The 23,730-nt window shown below is 46.0% G+C and overlaps 1 protein-coding gene across 2 annotated transcripts in view; it reads left to right on the forward strand.

The window, feature by feature from the left end:
• The window catches only part of pdlim1 (PDZ and LIM domain 1 (elfin)), a 114,479-nt gene that overhangs the window by 39,452 nt on the left and 51,297 nt on the right, over positions 1-23,730 (forward strand). For both annotated transcript variants that reach the window (XM_078530605.1, XM_078530604.1), the window contains exon 2: positions 16,647-16,798. In XM_078530605.1, the coding sequence (XP_078386731.1) occupies positions 16,647-16,798 (152 nt within the window). The remainder of the gene's footprint in view (positions 1-16,646; positions 16,799-23,730) is intronic.

Here is a 23,730-nt window from a genome sequence, read left to right on the forward strand (position 1 = left end):
CTGTGCTGGGCCCCCTATTATTCGTCATTTATATAAACGACATAGATGACTATGAGGGGGGTAGGATTAGTAAGTTTGCAGACGACACAAAGATTGGCCGGGTGGTTAACAGTGAGGTTGAATGTCTTGGGCTACAGGAAGATATAGACGAGATGGTCAAATGGGCAGATGGAATCTAACCCTGAAAAGTGTGAGGTGATACATTTTGGTAGCAATAATTTGACAAGTAAGTATTCAATGAACGGCATGACACTAGGAAGTTCTGAGGAACAAAGGGACCTTGGCGTGTGTGTCCATAGATCTCTGAAGGCGGAGGGGCATGTTAGCGGGATGGTGAAAAAGGCATATGGGACACTTGCCTTTATCAATCGAGGCATAAATTACAAAAGTAGGGAGGTCATGTTGGAGTTGTATAGAACCTTGGTGAGGCCACAGCTGGAGTACTGTGTGCAGTTCTGGTCGCCACATTATAGGAAGGATGTGATTGCACTGGAGGGGGTGCAGAGGAGATTCACCCGGATGTTGCCTGGGATGAAACATTTAAGTTATGAAGAGAGGTTGGATGGACTTAGGTTGTTTTTGTTGGAGCATAGAAGACTGAGAGGCGACCTGATCGAGGTGTACAAGATTATGAGGGGCATGGACAGGGTGGATAGGGAGCAGCTGTTCCCCTTAGTTGAAGGATCAGTCACAAGGGGACACAAGTTCAAGGTGAGGGGCAGGAGATTTAGGGGGGATGTGAGGAAAAACTTTTTTACCCAGAGGGTGGTGACGGTCTGAAATGTGCTGCCTGGAAGGATGGTGGAGGCGGGTTGCCTCACATCCTTTAAAAAGTACCTGGATGAGCACTTGGCACGTCATAACATTCAAGGCTATGGGCCAAGTGCTGGTCAATGGGATTAGGTAGGTAGGTCAGGTGTTTCTCACGTGTCGGTGCAGACTCGATGGGCCGAAGGGCCTCTTCTACACTGTGTGATTCTGTGATTCTGTGTTGGATGAGTCAATAACTAGGCAGCGTCAATAGAAGATTATGATCAGAAGGACAAAGGTAGCGTGTAACAGAATTTATTTCCTCCACAGACTTGTTTAGACGTGGAATATCTGCCCAGAAGCAGTGATGGAAGCTAAATCCATGAGGGCTTTCAGAAGGGAAGTTAATAAGTATTTGGTAAAGTAAAGTTTAAAAGAGTATGGGGAGAGGACAGGGGAAAGATACTAAGTAGAAAGTTCTTTTAAAGAGCATGATGAGCCGAATTGCCTCCTGTACTGTAAATATCTCCGATTCTATTATTGTTTTAAAGAATACCCAAGCATTGCCAATATTGCTGTTGGTTTTGGGTTTGCAAATTGTGCTGTGTGTGACATATTGAATCAGATTTTGATGTCTTCTCTTCACCTTGTTTTATTCAATGCGTAACTTGTACAGTTCATGACCTATCCTCAAAGTATTGTCCCTTGTGATACAGCCCATACAAGGCACTGCTAGCTCTCTGGAACCTGGGCGAGAGACCCAATGTTCACATGTGAACGTGGCATGTTATTCAACCTACTGTTAGGACTGAGATCAGATAAACCCTGGGGCCTTGTTCTCTGTGTGACTCAGTGCTTCTCCACATGATGTCTTATTAAATAGCCTTATGGAGTGAGCTCCAAATTATAGAGTTTAATCTTCAAATTGATTGCTTTCTAAAATTTCATTCTCTTAATGTCGGAATCATCAGCATTGCTGGCATTTATTGCCCATCCCTAGATGGTCATGAGCCTCCTTTCTTTATTCATTCATGGGATGTGCACACCCCTGGTTGGCCAGCATTTATTGCCCATTCCCAATTACCCTTGAGAAGGTGGTGGTGAGCTGCCTTCTTGAGCCGCTGCAGCCCATGTGGTGTAGGTACAGCCACAGTGCTGTTAGGGAGGGAGTTCCAAGGATTTTGACCCAGCGATAGTGAATGAACGGCCGATATATTTCCAAGTCAGGATGGTGTGTGGCTTGGAGGGGAACTTCCAGGCGGTGGTGTTCCCATGCATCTGCTGCCCTTGTCCTTCTAGATGGTAGAGGTCGTAGCTTCCTGCAGTGCATCTTACAGATGTTGCACACGTTTGCAACTGCAGCCTGTGTGGTGAAAGCACTCCCACAGTGCTGTTAGGGAAGGAGTTCCAGTATTTTGAAATGACATTAATATTGTTTTTTCCCCCTCAACCTAGAGTCAGTATACACTATAAGTAAATGAGCAGTGGGATTTGGCTGAGTTACTGAATGATTGTATCTCCAGTCTGTTTTATTCCAGACAGCCAATTGGTGAAGGATAGAACTGGAGCCAATCTTTATGCGCTCCTTTATTTATTTACAGAGTCATGCATTAAAAGCACACATTTCCTAACCCAGCAACCACAGTTTCAGTCTGCGTTTCCTTAAAGGGGTTCTAGTGAATCCCCAGCTAATGCCTATCACCTGCATATAATGAAGCACAATTAATATACAATCAGCACAGGCAATTCCAATTTTCCCAGAATATTTGTGACTGAAATCTTTCTGAACTTAAAAGAATCTGTTGCTGGATTGTTTCACCCAATTTTTTACTTCTGTTGATACTTCCTGTTAGGATTAAAATACAGCTCCTCAATGTCACTGTGGTAAATGAATCAGTCGGTCTGGTAATTGGATGATAATTTCAGATTCAGTCCTTTGTCCCCGGTGAGTTAACTGGGTTAGAGTAAGCAGTGAGAGGTACCATTATGCTCAACGTTTCCAGGTTATCGCGAGATGTTGCCCTTTCCTGCTTCACCAGTGACTCCTGCTGGGACAGGCGCATGTTTGGGTGAGGGCAGAGTTGGAGTTGGCTGTATTGAACTTCTTGACCAGTGAGCGCCGGACTTGGGGAAGCCCCGTTTTCTAATTTCACCCACTCCGTGACCAGAATTTGACCAGCACGCCCTGTGTCTCGCTGCCAGGACCAGGCGCAGCTCCCAAGCTTGTGTAGGTGAGTCGCTGGACTGTGGAGGGTAATTTTATCGGAAGCAGCCAATTAAGAAGCAGCTGTTTGGACTGCTGTCCAGTTGAGGATGGTGGCGCGCTGGCAGTTCAACAGCCTCGCCAACGCCAACAATAGGGGTTGGGGCTGCAGGGAGAAGCAGGAGGTGGGTAAGAATTTTTATTAATGTTCCAGGGTCAAAGGTGAAGCCCCCCAGTGGCGCCACCAGAGCCGGAGGGATGGCTGTTGCTACTTGGGGTGGGGGGGTGCGTTCCCTGGGACTTAGAGCCCCCAGGATTGAAGGCCCCCCCCCACCAGGAAGCCACTGTGAGGCCACCTTAATGTAACTGGTGGCCTTTCCATGTGTCGGGGTGGGGGTGTAGGGGGACATGCTGATGCTGGTAAAGCGCCTGAGGGGGCATGAAATGTCCGTTGATAGGCCAGTTAATTGGACTAATTGGTTGCCTGCCACTGGTCGGTGTGAGGCTGAAACGTTGCCATTCCCACCTTACGAAATACCCCCTGTTGGCGGGAGGGCACAGGGCCTCCCTCTCCTTGCCCTCTGGCACTGTTTTACCAGCATCTCAGCCTGTCTCCAGACAGCTGGTAAATCACGGTCTATATCTATCACCTTATAACGCGGGAGGGAACAAGGCATGACCTAACCGGCCTCGGCCAGTACCTTTGATGCTTCCTCTTCCCTCACCCCTGCCGCCCCCTGCACCACCCCCCCCCCATCCCCCCTCCCCCCCCTCCCCCATCCTCCAAACCCCCCCCCCCATACCCCCTTCCCCCCTCCCCCCTCCCCTCTCCCCCATCCCCCCAAACCCCCCCTCCCCTCTCCCCACACAAACCTCCAACCGTAGCCTGGCAAACAAAACTCAGCAGAGGAATGCCAACCCTTGAGTAAACTAGGTCCTATTCGCGCTGCCCTCATGAGCTTTTATGTTTTGCAAAGCTCGTAGCCACTCCGCGATGGAATGTGACAGCTTTGTTTGACAAGAAAACTCAGTTCTGACCTCCCCTTGTCTTGGCGCATTATAAAAAGACATGCACTTCAGAGAACTGGATAAGGCTGCTTCATATACCACAGCAGAGAGACTGTTGGCCAAGTTATGCAGGCTTCATAATTCTCACGAGCAATTGATGGTTATTATTCGTGCCATGAATGCATTTCAACATTCGTTTTAAGAAGTCCAAAATAGGCCACACACAAGGCTGGGGAAAAGTCACACGTACTATTTTATGCTGCCTCGTTAACTTTGTCCCATTGGAGCCACACGCTTGTTTCACAGGTCGTGTTGGGCTTGTGATGTTCTTTAAGCCATGGCACATCTGCTGGTATCACCAAACAGTTTTTGTCAGTTTTCCTTTGCTCAAAACAAGCACCCCAAGGCACCTTTGAACATTCTCTGATCTGAAGCAAGCATTGCCGCGCCTTCTTCTGTTTAAACCTGCCCTTTAAGAGCTCCAACAGGCAAGAATGCTTTATCCTCGACAACTCTTGAAGTAGGGCAAGTGGAGGGTGTGAGATCATCTTGGTAACGGCGCCCACCATGTGCTTTGGCGTAGAATAATTATGGAAAGAGACCAGAAAATATCAAAAGGAAAAATGCTCCCAACTGGGGAGAGGCTAATTTCAGTGATTCGGGAAGGGATACAGCAACAGGTAGGTTAGAAAAGGTAATTAGAGGGTAAAGTGGTGAAAGGACATTCGGGGAAGAGAGAGTTCAGATACAACCTGGTTATATCTCCTTGCACGGAAATGGACCTGGAGCAACCAAATGCACTCTGAGTAACAAAGGAAATAAAAAGTTAAAATAGGAAAAGGAGGCTTATGACAACTATCAGAAGCAGATTCAGTTAATTATCTGGAAGAGTATGGAAAGTATAGGAGAGAATTGGAAAAAAAAGGTTAGTGCAGAGGCAAAGAAAAATGTTACAACAGGAGAGAGACAGGCAAACTGTACCTAATTCCTCCCACAACCTGTCTCTAAGCAGAAGGCGTTTTGAATTTTATTTGTTTTTGAAAACATGCGGTGCTGTGACCCAATTTATTAATAATCTACGGCTAACTTGAGTTAGCATTAACTCAGAAGGTTAAGCTTGTTTCACGTTCAAAAACCCAGTCAGGGAGTGTTGACAACGTCCCACCCCACACACACACACGCATACAGGCGCACGCATGCACACACACAGAGTTATTGGTGGTGGGGGGGGTGGGAATAGAGAAAACAAATTTCACTGTGCAAGAACCACTGAAACGAATATTAGTTCACGTGATTTCCAGAGTCCAAAGCCAGAGTCCAATGAGGAATTCTTTCACGTAGATGTTCGAGTCCGGCTGGCCGAAGACCAGGGTTGTGGTATTCGCTTGTCAGTTGGTGCTGACCACCAGATGAAGTGGATATGCAGAGCTTGGGTCAGTTCTGTTTTGAAATCTTCCAGCAGAGACAGGTTTCGAGGTACAGGCTGTTGTTCTGCCTGGAGGGGCCTGCTACTTGGTGGCCCACCAGATGGATGTTAAAACAGCAAACTGACTATTTTTCAGTTCTCAAAGGCATATAGGGATTTCACTTGCATCAAGTGACCTTCCTTCTCCATAGTGACTCCAAAAAGGGGTGTTTATCCAGTGTCTCGAATTGGCTTTGATTTCAGGGCTGATAATATCCCTGTCATTAACTGTTGAAAGAGATACCATCTATGCTGAGGGTCTGATGTTGGGAAGTCATTGTCTAAGCAGACCCACTGAGTCCACTAGCAGGGTGAGCTTATCGAATGCAAATGACATCCCTGTCATTCCCTTTGAAGTGGGTCTGGAGAGTCCAGGTGAGTCTATTAGCAGCTCAGTAGCCATATCAATGTGCCTGACTCCTGGCCTTTTGTGATTACAAGGGGTCTGTACAATGAGGTGTGAGATTCTAGAAGCTGAGCAAAGACTTCATTTGTCCTTGTAACTTCTGGGGATAGATCCCAGACAAAGGGCAGAACCTGTGATCAGGTGACTTGTAGCAGCTATCTTTTTAGTTCAGCAAAAAAGTTCATCTTTAAAAATAGAAATAAGGATTAAGTTTTGAATGTATGGTGTTGGAGTTATTCTCAAGTCATTGGAACCCAACAAAGATTACAAGAGAGGATTAAAAGGCAGCATTAAATAAAACAGGACTTTCCTGGTTCTGTGGTGTCAGGCTGGGAGGTGGGTTTGAGGGGGTGAGGTGGGGGCATGGTGGTAGGGAAACAGTGGAGAATAGCAGGGAGCTGTTGTGTTTGACTAACTTGATTGAATTCTTTTAGGTACAGAGAAGCTTGAACAAGGTGGTGCAGTGGATGTTGTGTCTATGGACTGCAGAAGGCATTTGACAAAATGCTGCACAGGAAGCTTATTAAGAAAATGGGAACACATGGAATTAAAGGGAAAGTGGATGTCACGGATGCGGAGTTAGCTCAGTAACAGGAAGCGCAAAGGCTGTTGGTGGATGGATGTTTTTCAGACGGGGGAAGAGGGGATGGTTTGCAGTGGTGTTTCCAGGGTCAATTTTGACTCCATACTCTTCAATGGCCAGAATTTTCTGCCTGTTGGGCGGGCGGTGTGAGAGTGGGCGTGGGTGGGCCTGATCAATGCCCCAGATCAGGTCCGCGCCGCCATTTTACTCGGGCGGGCCAACTAAGACCCGCCCAGCGTGACGCGTGTCCGGAAGCACTGTGGCGCTCCCTGTGCGGGTTAGGGGGGGTTGCCTGAGTTGGGAGTGTGCTCTTACACGCATGCGCGCAAAAGAACACAGAAATCTCCCTGAGGCACCGAGGTACCTCAAGGAGATAAGTTTTAAGGTTGAACAGTTTAATAAAGTGGTGAAAAATTTTTCATGACATGTCCCCTCATGTGAAACTGTCACATGAGCTGGGACACGTGCATTAATTTTAATAATTTTTGTGAAAACTTAAAATCATTCATGAAACCTCATCCCGTCCGTGGATGAGGTTCCATGAAAAATGCAAAGGCCGCCTGGGCTCTTCGCTTGCCCCACAACCTGAAGGTTGGATGGGCAGCTCAGGTAATTGCTTAAGTGGCTTTTTAAATGGCCTAAATAGGCCTTTGACATTTGGCGGGTGTGCAGCCGACTTGGCTGTGTGCCCGCCGAACTGAAAATCTAAATGACGCGCGGTGACATTGGGATGCATACCCAACACCACCCTGCATCATTTTATACCTCGGCGAGAGGGCCCCACCCCCGCTCACCGAGCCGAAGATTCTGCCCAATTTTTATGATCAATCTGGCCTCAGGGGTGGGTAGCAACATTATAGAGGTTGCAGTTGGTATGAAAATGGGCATCTTAGTAAATAGTGATTAGTTGTAGACTTCAGGATGATATAAACGAGATGGTGAAATCGGCAGGACTATGGCAGATGGAGTTCAGTGCGGAGAAGTGTGAAGTGATGTGCTTTGGGAGGATTAATATGGAAAGGCAGTAGAGTATACAATAAATGGAGCAATTTTGAAAAGTGCGAACAGGCAGAGAGGCCTTGGTGTTCATATACACAAATTCTTAAAGGTGCCACGATTAGCTGATAAGATAGTTAAAATGCACATGGCTCACTTGGGTTTATAAATAGAAGAATAGAATATCAAAGCAGAGAGATCATGCTGGAATTTTGTGGCCTCAGCTGGAGAATTGTGGACAATTCTGGGCACCACACTTCAGGGAAGATGTAAAGAAATTGGAGACGGTACGCAACTTTCAAAGAACCAGCACAACCAGGAACAAGGGGCTGAATGGCTTCCTTCTGTGCTTTAGGCCTCTATCATTCTTATTGGTCATACAATCGAAGCCGTGGACACTGCATTCGGGTGCAGGCTCATGGATCAATTCTTGCAGCCTTATTGTCTGATGGGCAATTCTTTATTTACCCCTAGAATCTTGTGCCTCTGGTTTTCTCTTCAGCCCCTGATTCCTTGGGCTGGATTTTTAGTGAGTCGGGATGGCTCGGGGCCCTTTAAAAATGGGCGAGTCCCAATTCTGGATTTCCCTACCCCATTTTTGGACTTTGCCATTTTTGCCAGGGCTTTTTAAGGGTGCTTGTTTGGATCAAAAGCAGGCACTCCTGACCTGGCTGACTCTGTGCTGGGGATGGGCACGTCTTTCTCCTGCCCAATTTTCAAGGAGTCAGGCCAGTTTTTTAATATAATAATCTGCATGATTGAAACTTTTGAAAGGTAAGCTCAAAAGATCCTCTTAATGTCCCCTATGCCCCTTCACACACCCCTCATGACCCCTTATGCCAAGCTGTTGCACCTCCATGCCCGTTGACCCACTATACACTGTTCAGAACCAATGAACCCTATAGTGACAATAGGATGTGTCAAAAGAAAAGCTTTTTTCAATAGGCTAATATATTTCTGAGCTCTCAGCCAAGCCTCATTATGTATTCATAGCTGAGTGCACAAACTTCCATCAGGCTTTGAAACACCGGAGCCCCAGGGAAAACGTGCTTACTGACAACGTTGGCTCTCTTATCTCTTGGCCAATTGCCCAATGCTTATTTACACAAGGTTAAGAGGTTTGAAGTGCTTGCAGTTTCTGCTCTTGATACTTTAAAGGGTCTGGATGGTTGACACTTTTACTGCCCTGTAGTAAAATGATATTTTTTTTTAAAGTGTATTGGTAAGGCATGAATGAATGACTTTGTTTTAAAGCTTTTACTTGTCACTATAGGGTTCATTGGTTCCATACACTGTATAGTGAGTGAACAGGCATGAAAATGCCACACCTTGGCATGAGGAGCAATAGGGGTGAGTGGGTGGAGGGGCATAGGTCGGCATGGGGGTATGAGGGAACATGGAGGGTGGGTGGAGAGGCATAACTTGGCATGAGGGCTTGAGGGGCCATGGGGTTGGGTAAAAGGGCATAACAAAGCATGGAGCATGAGAGGCCTTGGCTGGGTTGGTGGGTGGGGGGGGGGTGGGGGCGGCTTAAGGTGGCATGGATGAGACATGGGGAGTGTGTTGGGGGTGTGAGGGGTGAGGACTAGAGAGCCTTACTTTTTCTTTATAACTGGGACGGCACTGAGACAGGCCTTTTTAAAGCAGGCCACCTCAGCACCTATCAGCCCCTGTGGCTGCCTCCGAACTCTCGCTCAGGTCAGCTGGCCCGACTGCAGGCTTCCCCCCCAGCAATGAAGATCCTGTCTTTGCGGGCACTTTCTCCCAAGGCGGGCACGCAAAGCCGGGAATTTTCCCGACTCCTGCTACCCACCCCGAAGAACCTTGTGTGTGTTTTTATTTATTAATACAAGCAGAACCATTCTCCAGTGATGATTTCTCAGTCTGCTAAGCTGTAATCATCCACACTCTTCTTCCTTTCTTCACCTGCTCGGAACCCCATCCAGTAGTTTGCTGTCTCATTGACTTCTTAACCAAGACTTCAAAAACTTATAATACTTCACCCCCTTTAGCCCTTCCCGCTCTCTCCAATCTTCAGGCCTTCAAAATGCAAACTTTGCATTGTCCCTTCACTACTTACCAATGCATCATTTCCCTCTTCTACTTTATCCTCGGTGAAATGTGCTACAGACCTCAACCCTTCCTCATTTATTCAGTTTTTGCCTCTTACCCTGCTATAATCCAGGGTCTGATCCTGCTCGCACCTGATAAACACACACACTGAACATATCTGAGGCATGCATCGATTAGAGAGCATTGCTCAGGATTGAGTTTCAAGCCTGACTTGCTTCCTGGTCTTTTAGCATAAGTGCCTTAAAGCTGCATGAACCATTGCTGCTCTCTTCTAAACCCTGACTTCCTTCAGTGGTATTTGCGTCAGTAATTAGCCCAATTTTATGTCGGACAGATATATAATTATTCTTAGAAGCTGCAATATTTCTTCTTAACTGCCAGTTTGATATAAACCCAAAGTCCACAAGTTGGCCAAGATTTCAAAATCATGTATTTGGCAAAAGAATTTGACTTGGACCCTGGATTTTATTTATCTTTGCAAGTTTTGTTAGTGGTATCTGTCTTTTGCATAGGATTCACAGCACAGAAACAAGCTGTTTGATTAAACCAGTTTATGTCAGTGTTTATGTCAGTGTTTATGCTTCTTATGAGCTTCCTGCTGTTCTATTTACTCCGTCTCTCAGTATCAACATATCCTCCTAATCCATTTTCTTCCTTATGGACGTATCGGATATCCTGTTGAAACATCAATGCCATTTAATATCTTGACGTCGGTAAACTATTTTGATTTTAATTCAGACTTTATTTGGAATTTTGCTATGGATGTATCTTACATGGTGGAATTAACACTTTCGTTGGCCTATTTCACCATTTTAAGAAATTTTCTGTCTCAGCAACAATGGCTTGTGTGTAAATAGCACCTCTAATGTTGTAAAATGTCCCGAGGCACTTAATAGGAGCATTAACAAGCAAAATTTGCCACTGAGCCTAATAAAGAGATGTTGGGATAGATAACTTAAAGGTTTGAGTATTGCTGAAATAAGAGACACGCTTTGGAAGCTTTTCATCTTTCACTCATCAGGACAATTTGCAAGAATACCAAATTGTAAAGGGAACAACAATTTATACTGCAGGAGAAGACACTGTTGATTGGTTGGCAAGTGGACCCTTGATTGGTAAAGGCGTTGCCATGGTGAATGCAACTAAAAGATTGATCAAAGGGGTAAATGTTAAGGAGCGACTTAAAGGAAGAAAGAGAGATAGAGAGGCAGCAAAGTTTATGGAGGAAATAGAGTTTAGGGTCTAGGCAGCTGACAGTATGGCCACCAATGGTGGAGTAATTAAAATTGGAAATGCTTAACAGGCCGGAATTAGAGGAGCGCAGATATCTTGGAGACTTATAGGCTGGAGGACGTCACAGAGATAGGGAAGGGCGATGCCGTGGAGGGATTTAAAAGTCAGAATGAGAATTTTGAAATCGAGGTGTTGCTGGATGGAGAGCTAATATAGGTCCACATGTAAATGCTTGATGAGTGAATGGGACTTGGTGTGAGGTAGGGTTTGAGCCAGTAGGGTTTTAGATAAGCTCAAGTTCTGGTGGGTGGAAAATGGGAGACTGGCCAGATGAGCATTAGAATAGTCAAATCTAGAATTAATGAACGCATGGATGAGGGTTTCAGAAGCAGGGGTGGTGTTGGGAAATGCTGTAGAGATGAAAGCCTGTGGTCTTGGTGATGTAGCGGATACGTGATCAGAAGTGCATATTGGGGTCAAACATGATACCAAGGTTGCAAATGGTCTAGTTCAGCCTCAAACAGTTAGCAGAAAGAGGGATGGAGTTGCTGTCTAGGGAACAGTCTGTGGTGGAGGGAGATCAAAGAGAGTGTGTGGAGGAAATCTCTGCCCACTCAGGACTGGATGCCAGACAAGCTGTGTGACAAATCAGAGATAGTGGGAGGTTGAGAGAGATGGCAGTGTGGTGGAGCTGAGGGTCATTGGGGTACATGTGGATGATGTTGCTGAGGGGCAGCATATAGATGAGAAACAAGAGGGGTTCAAGGATAGATCCTCGGGGGACTGTAGAGGAAATGATGCAGGAACAGGAAGAGAAACTATTGCAGGTGAGTCTCTGGCTGTCACTGGATAGATCAGCATGTGAGAGCAGACTCACCCAGTTGGACAGCAGTGGAGAGATGTTGGAGGAGGGTGGCGTGCTCAGCTGCCTCAAAAGCTGTGGGCAGGGTCATTCTTCTTCCCCTCTCCCTGAGTTCCCCCAAATTTTTCACCCTTTTGGTGTATATGGTTCCTTGGAGCTCACAGCACCTTCTCCAATTCAACATAGTTCATGGACAAACCTGGCAAGTGAGTGTAAATGACTGTTCAGACGTGGCAAGGGGCACAGCCAAGCCTGATCCTGTTGTCACCCAATGTTCAGACTTCCCAATCGGGATTGCAAAGTGAACATCAAGGGTGTGAACCCGGCTGAGTATTTCCCCCTCTCCTTTGGAAAAGGGACACTGACAAGGCAATGTTGATGCTGCCTAAATCTCTCCTTTTCAGGCGCTCTGACTGATGTCTTCACTGAAATCAACCAATTAATGCAAACTGAAGATTGAATCAGTGACTTTGTTTTCAAACTGTTGCTGTTTCCACAAATGTTGTTAACCGCTTAGCAGTCGAAGTCAGTGGATTGTAGTCAGCAGCTGGAACCACAATGGTGCTCCTCACTGGTGATTTTGTGCCTGGCTTTGTGAGGCCCAGTATCATGACAAGAAGTAAAGTGCATTAACAAATGGAGCCATTTAGGGAGTTCACTCTTCCCTCCCTAGACCTGCTAATTTAACTAGAGAAGGAACTCATGCTATTTATTCAAACATATTTGGTAAAAATTGGACACTGAAATGAACAAATCCATTTTTCACAGAGGCTCCATAGTTGGGAGAGTGTGTGTATGAGAGAGAATGCGTAAGCGTTAAGTGTTTGACCTTTTTTGAAGTTTGTTTCTATCTGAAGTGCAGAAAGTTTTTTACACTTGATATGTAATGTAAAATATTGGTGTAAACTGGATGTATGTGTACTGTGATAGAGTGTAAATATTTAATTAGATGTTAGTCTCCAGTCAGTTTTCACACTGAATTCAAACCACATGTAACAGAATCACAGAATCACACAGTGCAGAAGAGGCCCTTCAGCCCATCGAGTCTGTACCTACACGTGAGAAACACCTGACCTACCTACCTAATCCCATTTACCAGCACTTGGCCCATAGCCTTGAATGTTATGATGTGCCAAGTGCTCATCCAGGTACTTTTTAAAGGATGTGAGGTAACCCGCCTCCACCACCCTCCCAGGCAGCGCATTCCAGACCGTCACCACCCTCTGGGTAAAAAAGTTTTTCCTCACATCCCCCCTAAACTTCCTGCCCCTCACCTTGAACTTATGCCCCCTTGTGACTGACCCTTAACTAAGGGGAACAGCTGCTCCCTATCCACCCTGTCCATGCCCCTCACAATCTTGTACACCTCGATCAGGTCGCCTCTCAGTCTTCTCTGCTCCAACAAAAACAACCCAAGTCTCTCCAACCTCTCTTCATAACTTAAATGTTTCATCCCAGGTGAATCTCCTCTGCACTCCCTCCAGTGTAATCACATCCTTCCTATAATGTGGTGACCAGGACTGCACACAGTACTCCAGATGTGGCCTCACCAAGGTTCTATACAACTCCAACATGACCTCCCCACTTCTGTATTCTATGGCTCGATTGATAAAGGCAAGTGTCCCGTATGCCTTTTTCACCACCCCACTAACATGCCCCTCCGCCTTCAGAGATCTATGGACATACACGTGTTCCTCAGAACTTCCTAGTGTCAGGCCATTCATTGAATACTTCCTTGTCAAATTATTCCTACCAAAATGTATCACCTCACACTTTTCAGGGTTAGATTCCATCTGTCATTTATCTGCCTATTTGACCATCCCGTCTATATCTTCCTGTAGCCCAAGACATTCAACCTCATTGTTAACCACCCGGCCAATCTTTGTGTCATCTGCAAACTTACTAATCCTAACCCCCACATAGTCATCTATGTCGTTTATATAAATGACAAATAATAGGGGACCCAGCACAGATCCCTGTGGTACGCCACTGGACACTGGCTTCTAGTCACTAAAGCAGCCTCCTGTCATCACCCTCTGTCTCCTACAACTAAGCCAATTTTGAATCCACCTTATCAAATTATCCTGTATCGCATGTGCATTTGCCTTCTTTATAAGTCTCCCATGTGGGACCTTGTCAAAGGCTTTGCTGAAATCCATATAAGCTATATCAACTGCACTACCCTCATCTACACACCTGGTCACCTCCTCAAAAAATTCAATCAGATTTGTTAGGCATGACCTCCCTCTGACAAAGCCATGCTGACTATCCTGATCAAACCTTGCCTCTCCAAGTGGAGGTAGATTCTCTCCTTCAGAATTTTCTCCAATAGTTTCCCTACAACTGACATGAGACTCACTGGCCTTAGTTCCCTGGTTTATCTCTACAACCCTTCTTAAATAGCGGAACCATATTAGCTGTTCTCTAGTCCTCTGGCACCTCCCCCGTGGCCAGAGAGGAATTAAAAATTTGGATCAGAGCCCCTGCGATCTCCTCCCTTGTCTCCCTCGGCATCTGGGACAGAAATCATCCCGACCTGGAGATTTGTCCACTTTTAAGCCTGCCAACACCTCCAATACCTTGTCACTCCCTATATCAATTTGCTCAAGAACCTCACAGTCTCTCTCCCCGAGTTCCATACCTTCATCTTCATTCTCTTGGGTAAAGACTGATGTGAAGTATTCGTTCAACACTCTACTGATGTCCTCTGGCTTCACCCATAGATTGCCCCCTTGGTCCCTAATGGGCCCTATACTCTTTCCCTGGTTATCCCTTCCCATTGATATACTTATAGGTGAAGTGTGACTAAAAGGAAAAGGCTGGAGTTTTACAAATGAATTATAAATATCTAAGCCCATGTTTATAATGGAAACTGTCTATAAATTTGTCATGCTGTAATTGCATCCTTCCACCACTAGGATGTCAGTAAGTCCCTGGTTTTTAGGTGGGCTCACTCAGCATCCTGCATTAGCATTGCAGATATGATGAGGCCGGTATGCACATTTAGCATCCGGATTTCCGCTTTGGCGTTGTTTTGCATTGAGCCTGATGTAAGGTTGCTTCTTTGGCACCATTTGGTGCAGCCTCTCCCACTTACTGGTTCTGTTCCTCTCACCAATTCTCTCCCTCTCGCTGGCCCCTCCTGCTCTCTGTCCCTTTCGCTCCCTGATTCCCTCCCCGATCCTTCCGCTCACCTCTTTCCTCCCCAAACATCCAGCTCACTGCCGACACCCCCCACCTCCGCCTTCGCAACATCCCTCGCTTGCTTCCTCCCTCTCACCCAGTGCAAAGGTTCCAGAGAGGGAAATGGCGAGCGGGAGGTTTGGTTAGTGGGAGAGAGTCGGCGAGTGGGAGAGGTATTGAGTGAGAGGTAAGTAGAAAGGGTTAGTATAATTTTTTAAAATTTATTTTAGCTTAAAAGTTATTTCATTTACAATTGTAGGACTGTATAGTATTTCAACTTACAGGGTATGATGTTTTAATGCCTTTTCTGATGAGATACCTAACTACAGCTTTTACATCGTTTGTAATGGGAAATTTTGATCCACTTAAAGTTGTTTCACTTAAAGTTGCACTTTTCAGGAACGCAACTATAATGTTTAGCAAGGAATTGCTGTTTGAACAAAAACCAGAAGTGGTTTTTAAAAAAAAATTAAACAGTCAGGGAAAAATCAAAAGCAGAGTGCAAGCAACACTGGAAGAGCCATAAATAAAAATAATTCACATTTTCCCCAACACTCCTTTCTCTCTTTATTCCAGCACCCCCAACCTATATGTTTTCTGAGACACAGAATTCCAGTTCTGTAAATCTTGAAGTAAAAGCTCTATTCAGTTTCTTTCTTTGGATGGCCTGGTCATCCTCACTGTTCATGACCTATGTTGTCTGCTGTGCTCGTGTGTCCTGTTATCCAGTGCCTGGTTATACCATCTTCAAACACCAGCTCCCCGTCCCCTCTCCCAGGTGGATGTAGAATGTCCCACGTCACTGTTTCAAAGGGGAGCAGGAGAGTTCTCACTCTTGTCCTGCCCAAACGTTTACACCTCAACACAGATTATCCGGTCATTATCACATTGCTGTTTGTGGGACCTTGCTGTGCACAAGTTGTCTGTCACGTTTTCTTTCTACTTTAACAGTGTGTGACTATACTCAAAAATTCTTCATTGACTTTGGAATGCTTTGGGACATTCTGAGGTTGTAAAAAGTGCTACATATATGTGAGTTCTTTCTTGAATGGATGGGGCTCTCCACCAGAAATAAAAGATCAGAAAATACCCAGTACTTTGGCGGCTCAGACTGTGGAAGATAGCTGGTTGGTGTCTGTATTTGAGGGAGAAAAAAATTGTGTTAGATACTTCCAAATTTGGGTTGTGCCTGTCAAGCTCTTCAGTACACAATAATTTTATACTTACTAAAGAATGATGCCTATCTCTGTAACTTCCTCCAGCCCTAAAACATACTAATAACCCTACATTCCTCCAACTCGAGACTCCCTATTGAATAGCCTGCTATCATTCACTCTCGAGACTCTCACAGGAAGCACGGCCTCTTGGGTGACATTCAAGAATGTGCCTGTTATCTGTGGGACTGTATCCCAGCAATGGAATGGTCAGGAACATTGGAGGAGGTTAGACAGAAAGGTTCGCATTCCTGTAGCACCATTCATGACTTCAGAATGCACCAGAACGCTTTACAGTTAAGTCAATAATTTTGGAGCTCCATAAGCAGAAGAAGTTTGTCACCATGGTGATGCAGGAAACCCGGCAGCCAATGTGTGCACAGCAAAATCCCACAGACAGCAATGTGTTAATGACCTGTCGCAATGATGTTGGATGATGAATAAATATTGGCCAGGACACCGGGGAGAACTTCCATCCTCCTCTTCAAAATATTGCCCTGAGGTCTCCTCTAGCTACCTGAGAGGATGGATGTCTGATTCGAGCTGAGATTGCTACCCACTGAGCCACCAGTTGGGATGTGAGGGGGAGAGTTAGGAAGTGGGAGAAAAAGAAGTTGCCGATGTAACCTTTGATTGTTTGGTGGTCACAGTATCCTCTTCCTTTTGTCAGATAACTCCAGGGAGCAAGGCTGAAGCTGCCAAACTCTGTGTTGGGGATGTGATCGTGTCCATTAACGGGGAGGCTACTGATGGACTGACTCACTTGGATGCTCAGAGCAAGATCAAGGGATGTGCAGATGAACTGAACTTCCTGATTGCCAGGTACAATTTATATTTTCACATTTCAAAAGGAAACATTTCCCTTTTCTCTTGACTGGTCCCAAAGAGTCCACCACGTGACAGGTTTACAAATTGAGTAAAGCTGCTCCCTGCGGCTCCCAAGGCTTGGCTCACTGGCAGTATGCTCGCCCGAGTCAGAAGATGTTTGGTTCAAGTCCCACTCCATGAGACTCGAGTACTAATCCAGACTGGCATTCCCTGTGCTGTCCTGAGGGAATGCGGCGCTGTTGGAGATGCTGCCTTCTGGCTGAGATGTTAAACTGAGGCCCTGTTAGGGTTGCCAACTGTGATTAAATGTATTCCTCGAATGACTTGCCCCCATGCTCCAGCCATTTGTCGGCCAACACATCCATCCTTTTGATGTACTGCTTCCCTACGCCAATTGGAAAGCAAGAAGACTCATTACCCAATTGGATAATGTTTGGCTGTCAGCCAGACAGGTTTTACAAAGAAAAATGCTCAAAGAAAATAAACAATACTTTTTAATGTCCTCATGATTTTTCTCCAGGACTGTACACAGCAGTGTCCTGGAGATTGATCTTCATTTGCTGGAGACTCCAGGCCAAGCCTAGGCCTTGTTTGTCTCCTCAGGTGGGTTAAAGATCGTATGATGCTAGTGGAAGAGAAGGTTGTCCTGGCCAACATTTCTCCTTCAACCAAAACTGAAAAACAAACAGCTTATTAGGTTACTTCATTTGTGACAGTGAGCGCTTCCTACATTAAAGCAGTGTTTACATTGCGAAAGTACTTAATTGATTGTAAATGAGACATTGTGCAGAGGTGGGTTTCAATTCTATTTTTGAAGTTTAATTAAGTCACGCAGTCACGCAGGTCTTACTTGGCCTTTTGTGAATACACTGACTGATGTGACGCCGACCCAAGAAAGTCCTTGATTACAGGAACATGGGAACAATTCTCCTTAATCTGGAGGCACTATTAAACTGTAGTATGCTGACCATAACTTAACATGGACCTGGGACCTTCCAACCTGCACAGTTCAGTGATTTTGCCCATTAACCCATCAAAAGAAGCAAGGCTATACCTCTATCAATCCACGAGCTAGCCATATAGTCAAAGAACCACAGCACTAGAGTAGTTGGACTGTTGTGTATTGTTAAATACTTGGAGTTCTTTGATGTTGTAGTTTCATTAGTTTTCACGCTGTACTCCCTGAATATTATCTGTGTGCCTGTGCATCTATATGTTTTTATTGGATATCGCTTTTATCACAGATGATGATATTTAATCGGCATTTTCTCAAACACAATTTTTTGTTCAAAACTTGGCATTGTCTTGTGAATCCAGGTAGTTAGATATTAGTATACCATCAGAAAAAGCACTCTAGTGCCAGCATTCGCCCTAAGTTGTATGGAGAATGCAAAGTATTTAAAGATGTGATTGGGTAAATTTAGCTTGTAATGAGCAACAATGAGAGGAGAAAATGGTCAGTTGGGAAGTGACAAAGAGAGAGAAAGAGACGGAAATGGGCAGACAGAGAGAGAGAGAGATGGAGATGGACAGACAGAGAGAGAGATGGAGCTGGACAGACAGAAAGAGAAAGGTGGAGATGGACACAGAGAGAGAGAGAGAGAGAGACGGAAATGGACAGACAGAGAGAGAGAGACGGAGATGAACAGAGGGAGAAAGAGAGAGATAGAGAAAGACAGAGAGAGAGAGAGGCAGAGTTGGACAGAGAGAGGTGGAGATAGATAGAGAGAGAGAGAGACTGAGATGGACAAAGAGAGAGATACGAAAATGGACAGAGAGAGAGAGAGACTGAGATGGACTGAAAGGGAGAGAGACGGAGATTGACAGAAAGAAAGAGAGAGGTGGAGATGGGCAGAGAGAGAGGTGGCGATGGACAGATGCCCAGATTTGCATACAAGTGCAACTAACCCGGTTTTGATAATGATCTTGAGCTGGCTGCTCTGAATAGCTCTCATGTTAATACCATCGTGCACTGTGCCCTCCTGTAAGTCAATGGGAGCCAGACCTGGGTGTTCCTAAAAGATCTGGAACGACTGGTGTGTGCAGAGACAGGGTAGTGGAGAAGAACTTTCAGTTAAAGAAAATCTTCAATATTTGGGTAGCACGAAACTGACCAGCCTGATTCGTGCCACCTTGCATCACGACCTAGGCACTTTGTATGGGCTCAGTAATAGGGCGGAGGAGGGAGATTGGATCTCTGCTTCTAGGCCAGAAACCCAGGACTGAGTGGACCTGCCTGCCAGCTGAACAGAGTTGGGGTGAGTCCTATCTGATGTTGCCATGCTTTCTGTGGTGGGGGACTATGTCTTAGAGAACTTGTTAAACTCCAGTGACATGAGCATCTTCAATAAGAAACAACTCAAAGCCTGAGAACGATTTGCCCGCAGGAAGTTGCATTGTGTTGTGCTGCAGGCAGTTGGTCAGTAAGTTAACAGACTGCAGCTGTTTGTTTTTTAAGTACAACTAAATTCTCTTTATTCATGAAGACATTTTCTCCCACATTACTGATGTTAATCCAGAGACTGGAGTTTGCTTTTATTTTCCTGGCAGGGTGTGGTTTGCCCCGAGCAGGACAGTGTACTCCTGTTCAGTTTTTATCGGTTCCTTTCTCATTATGCTTCCAATTTCCACGTGTCCCTGATCTTCATCGGAATGTCTCGTCCCTTCCACACTTCCCTCTCTAGCTGCGGGCTTTCTCCAGAGATCAGCTACATGCCCACCGACTCCGTAACTACGTGCATTTCTACCCATCCTGCTTTGTTTAAGAACCCCAGCCCCTCTCCCAGTCTCTTTGGGCAGATCTTTTAGGGAACTGGGCAGGGGGTGCGAATGGAGACGGACGGATAGGGAATTTCTCATGCCGGCTCCACCCTCCCCTTCAGCCATTTTCCCAGGATGAGGGGTAGGGGGTGGCAGGGTTACTTAGCCTGCGAGTGGCGGGTGGCCAGTGCACCCAACTAAAGGCCTACTAAGGCCTATTGTTGGAGGCTGGTGGGAATTGTCCCTGGAGGTGCCAGGGAACAGGGCAGCTGTCTTGAAGTGGCCTCTGCCGGCAGACTGGGGAGGCCATAGTGCTCCAGGAAGGCTTGGATGCCCTTGCGGCTGCTGGTCTTCAGCTGCAGCCATAGACTGCCCTGTGGAAGGGTACCCTCCACCCCCGCCCACTATGGTTGCCAGGCTGCTGAGGCCATTGTTTTATTTTTAAATTTAAGGAAGTTGGAGAGAGGGCAGCTTCAGTTTGGGCGCCCTCTCCCTCACATACCCATAACCCCACCGCCGCCTCAAGTTTGCGCCCCCCCCAGCTTTGAGTACCCGCTTGACATCCTTAATTGGCCCATCCTCTGTCCATTTAATCGGCCAATTCGGAGAAAATCACTGATGAGTGACTGTTTCCCACACCGTGTGGTCTCTTGACCCACGTTTGAGCCTGATGGCAGTGCCCGGAGGCTTGTGGGAAAATTCCTGCCCTTAGCCTCGCTCTCACCCGCTCATACTCCACTTTCCTGTGGCCTCACCTTCTTCCTCAGCTGAGGTGATTCACCTGCCTTGGTGTGACAGGGTGTGACTGGGTGTGTCCCATTTCCTGTGCACTTTCACTCACTCCCTCCCTCTCCTCAACTGTGGTTCCCTGTTGCTTCTTAGTCAGAAGTTCATGGATTCAAGTTGCACTCCAGCTCAAATGCCAAATAATCTGTGCTGGCATCCCGGTGCAGTACAGAAGGAGTGCTGCACTCTCAGAAGTGCTGTCTTTCAGGTGAGATATTAAACCAACAGTCCACCTTCCCTTTTGAAAGTAAAAGATTTCATGAGACTAATTTGAAGAACAGGGGACTCTCTGGGTGTCCTGCCCAACATTTTTAAAAAATTTGTTCATGGGGTGTGGATGGCACTGGCTGGACCAGCATTTATTGCCCATCCCTAATTGCCCTTGTTCAGATGGCACTTGAGAGTCAACCACATTGTTGTGGGTCTAGATTCACATGTAGGCCAGACCAGGTAAGGAAAGCAGATTTCCTTCCCTAAAGGGCATTAGTGAACCAGATGGGTTTTTAGGACAATTAGCAATGGTTTCATGGCCATCATCAGACTTATTAATTGCAGATTTTTTTTGTTGAATTCAAATTCCACAATCTGCCGTGGTGGGATTCAAACCAAGGTCCCTGGGCCTCTGGATTACCAGTCCAGTGAAAATACCACTGTGTGGTAATACCGCTATGTGATAATACCGCTATGTGATAATACCACTATGTGATAATACCGCTATGTGATAATACCACTATGTGATAATACCACTATGTGATAATACCACTATGTGGTAATACCACTATGTGATAATACCACTATGTGGTAATACCACTATGTGATAATACCACTGTGTGATAATACCACTATGTGGTAATACCACTATGTGATAATACCACTATGTGATAATACCACTATGTGGTAATACCACTATGTGATAATACCACTATGTGATAATACCACTATGTGATAATACCACTATGTGATAATACCACCACCTCCTCTCCCCTTTATCTCTGAACGAATGTTAGCTAAAAAAAATCCGGTTATTTACCTGCAGTGCTATGCCAAGTGGTGTAGATGACCATGGTCCTCCAAACTACCTGACTGTAGCAACAGTGGATGATGCTGGTTCTGGTTAAGCTGGTCTTTAATGTTGTCCAGACACTTCCTTCACTGGCAGTCTCTTGCTGTGTTTGCCTACATTGCGAGAATGACTACAAAGTGCTTAATTGGCTGTCAAACGCTTGGGGATGTCCAAAGATTGTGACAGGCACTTTCTAAACGCCGGTATGCTCTTGCACTGTTCCTCTGACAGGGACCCCTTTGAATTCAGCTTTCTTCCCAAAGCCTCTGCAGTTGCCTCTATATTTCCCCATGCACCTCCAAATCGATTGCACTATCAAACATATAAGAACATAAGAAATAGGAGCAGGAATGGCCATTCAGCCCTTCGAGCCCGCTCCGCTCTGCCATTCAATGAGATCATTGCTGATCTTCTACTTCACCCCCATTTTCCTGCACTATCCCCGTATCCCTGGATGTTTCTAATATGTGGAAGTCTATCGATCTCAGTCTTGAACATACTCAGCGACTGAGCCTCCGCAGTCCTCTGGGACGGAGAATTCCAAAGATTTGCCACCCTCTGAGTGAAGAAATTCCTCCTCATCTCAGCCCTAAATGACCTGCCCCTTATTTTTAGACTTTGTCCCCTGGTTCTAGACCCCGCCCTCCAGCCAGGGTAAACATCCTCCCTGCGTCTACCCCATCGGGCCCTGTGAGAATTTTGTATGTTTGTGTGAGTTCACCTCTCATTCTCTTAAAGGCCAACATATCATTTGCCTTCTTAATTGCTTTCTCTACCTGCATGTTGGCTTTCAGTGACTCATGAACAAGGACACCCAAGTCCCTTTGGAGTTCAACACTTCCCAGCCTTTCACCTATTCAGAAATACTTTGTATTTCTGTTTTTCCTACCAAATTGGATAACCTCACATTTCTCCATGTTGTATTCCGTCGGCCAAATTTTCGCCCACTCACTTATCTGCTGCTTCCTTCCCTTCTCTGCTTCCTGGAGGGGCCTGTTGCCTCCGTGACACCATGTTTCACTCTTATGCTGACCTTACTTAAAACTGCCCTTCCCCCAAACACCTTCCTGTCCAAATGCAGGAGATGATTCACCTCCTCCCACAGCACTGCCGGGGGCTCCAAACTCTCCTTACATGTGGGGCAGCCTCTCTCAGCTTCAGGATGTCCCAGACGGCTTCCCAGCCGGTTATTTGCTTCTGAAATGCAGTCACTGCTGTTATGCAGTAAACACGGCTGCCAAGGGGTGCACAGCAAGCTCCCACAAATAGCAAAGGAGATGAGGACCAGCTGATTTGTTTTGCTGATGTTGCATTAGAGAGGAATATTGGTCAGGACACTGGGAGAAGTCTCTTTGAACAGTGCGGTGGGGTATTTCACATCCACCTGAGAGAGCCCTCTGCTTAAAGTCTCTTTCAACAAACATGGTACAACAACAACTTATATTTGCATAGCACTATTAACATCATCAAATGCCTGAACGTGCTTACCAAGGCAGTACCCCTTGAGGCATTGGCCTAGACATAGATGCTTAAGGTTTGAAGTGGGTTGTGAACCCATAACCTCCTGACTCTGTGATGAGAGTTGGCACTGAGCCAAAGTGACAGGCAGCAACAAGGGTTGCTTCTAGATTGTATGAGTGTTAAACACTAACAAGGGGAGCTGAAGATTACATTAACATTTAGGGTTCTGGGTAAAATGCTGACACACTTCTCCTTTGGGAAGAAGGCAACATGATTCACAAATGACTTGGCACTTGCTTTAAGAATGCAGGAAACATACGGCTGTGTTGTTCCATCCACTTAAATATGTTCAGTGTTGCAGATGTGGGGGAGACATGGGTATGAGAGCAGCCATCTCACTAGCTGGCTGGGCAATTGATACCCTGGTGTTGAAGCTCACTCTACCCCAATCCAGTTAACTGTTCTGGGAGCGCATTTATCGTAGAACTGCTTGTCTAGATTCCTTCTAGACTCCATCCTTCAGGCTCTCATTGCCAATTTATCCGCTTAAACAGTAGCTTTTAGAACCCGGAGCCGTGCGTTCAAGTGCTTGGCTCTGCTTCGAACACTAGTTTTGCTCATGGCTGTAAGTTCACTGTGGCAGCCTTCCATCTTGTAAGACTCTGGTTTGTGCCATGGTGGTCAACTCAGTGTTAAACATCACCCGGTGTGGCTCAGAAACCCCACTCTGGCATGGCAGTCCCTGCCGCCTTTGCGGCAGAGGAAGGCTAAGAAGGTGGACGATTAGCTGGGCCTCTGTTTCCTCTCAGGCCCCTTCTCAGCCAGCTGAGTTTTTCATTTCTACTCGCCTCTTCCA

Source organism: Cetorhinus maximus, chromosome 27 (assembly GCF_964194155.1).
Source record: "Cetorhinus maximus chromosome 27, sCetMax3.hap1.1, whole genome shotgun sequence".
Lineage (NCBI taxonomy): Eukaryota > Metazoa > Chordata > Chondrichthyes > Lamniformes > Cetorhinidae > Cetorhinus > Cetorhinus maximus.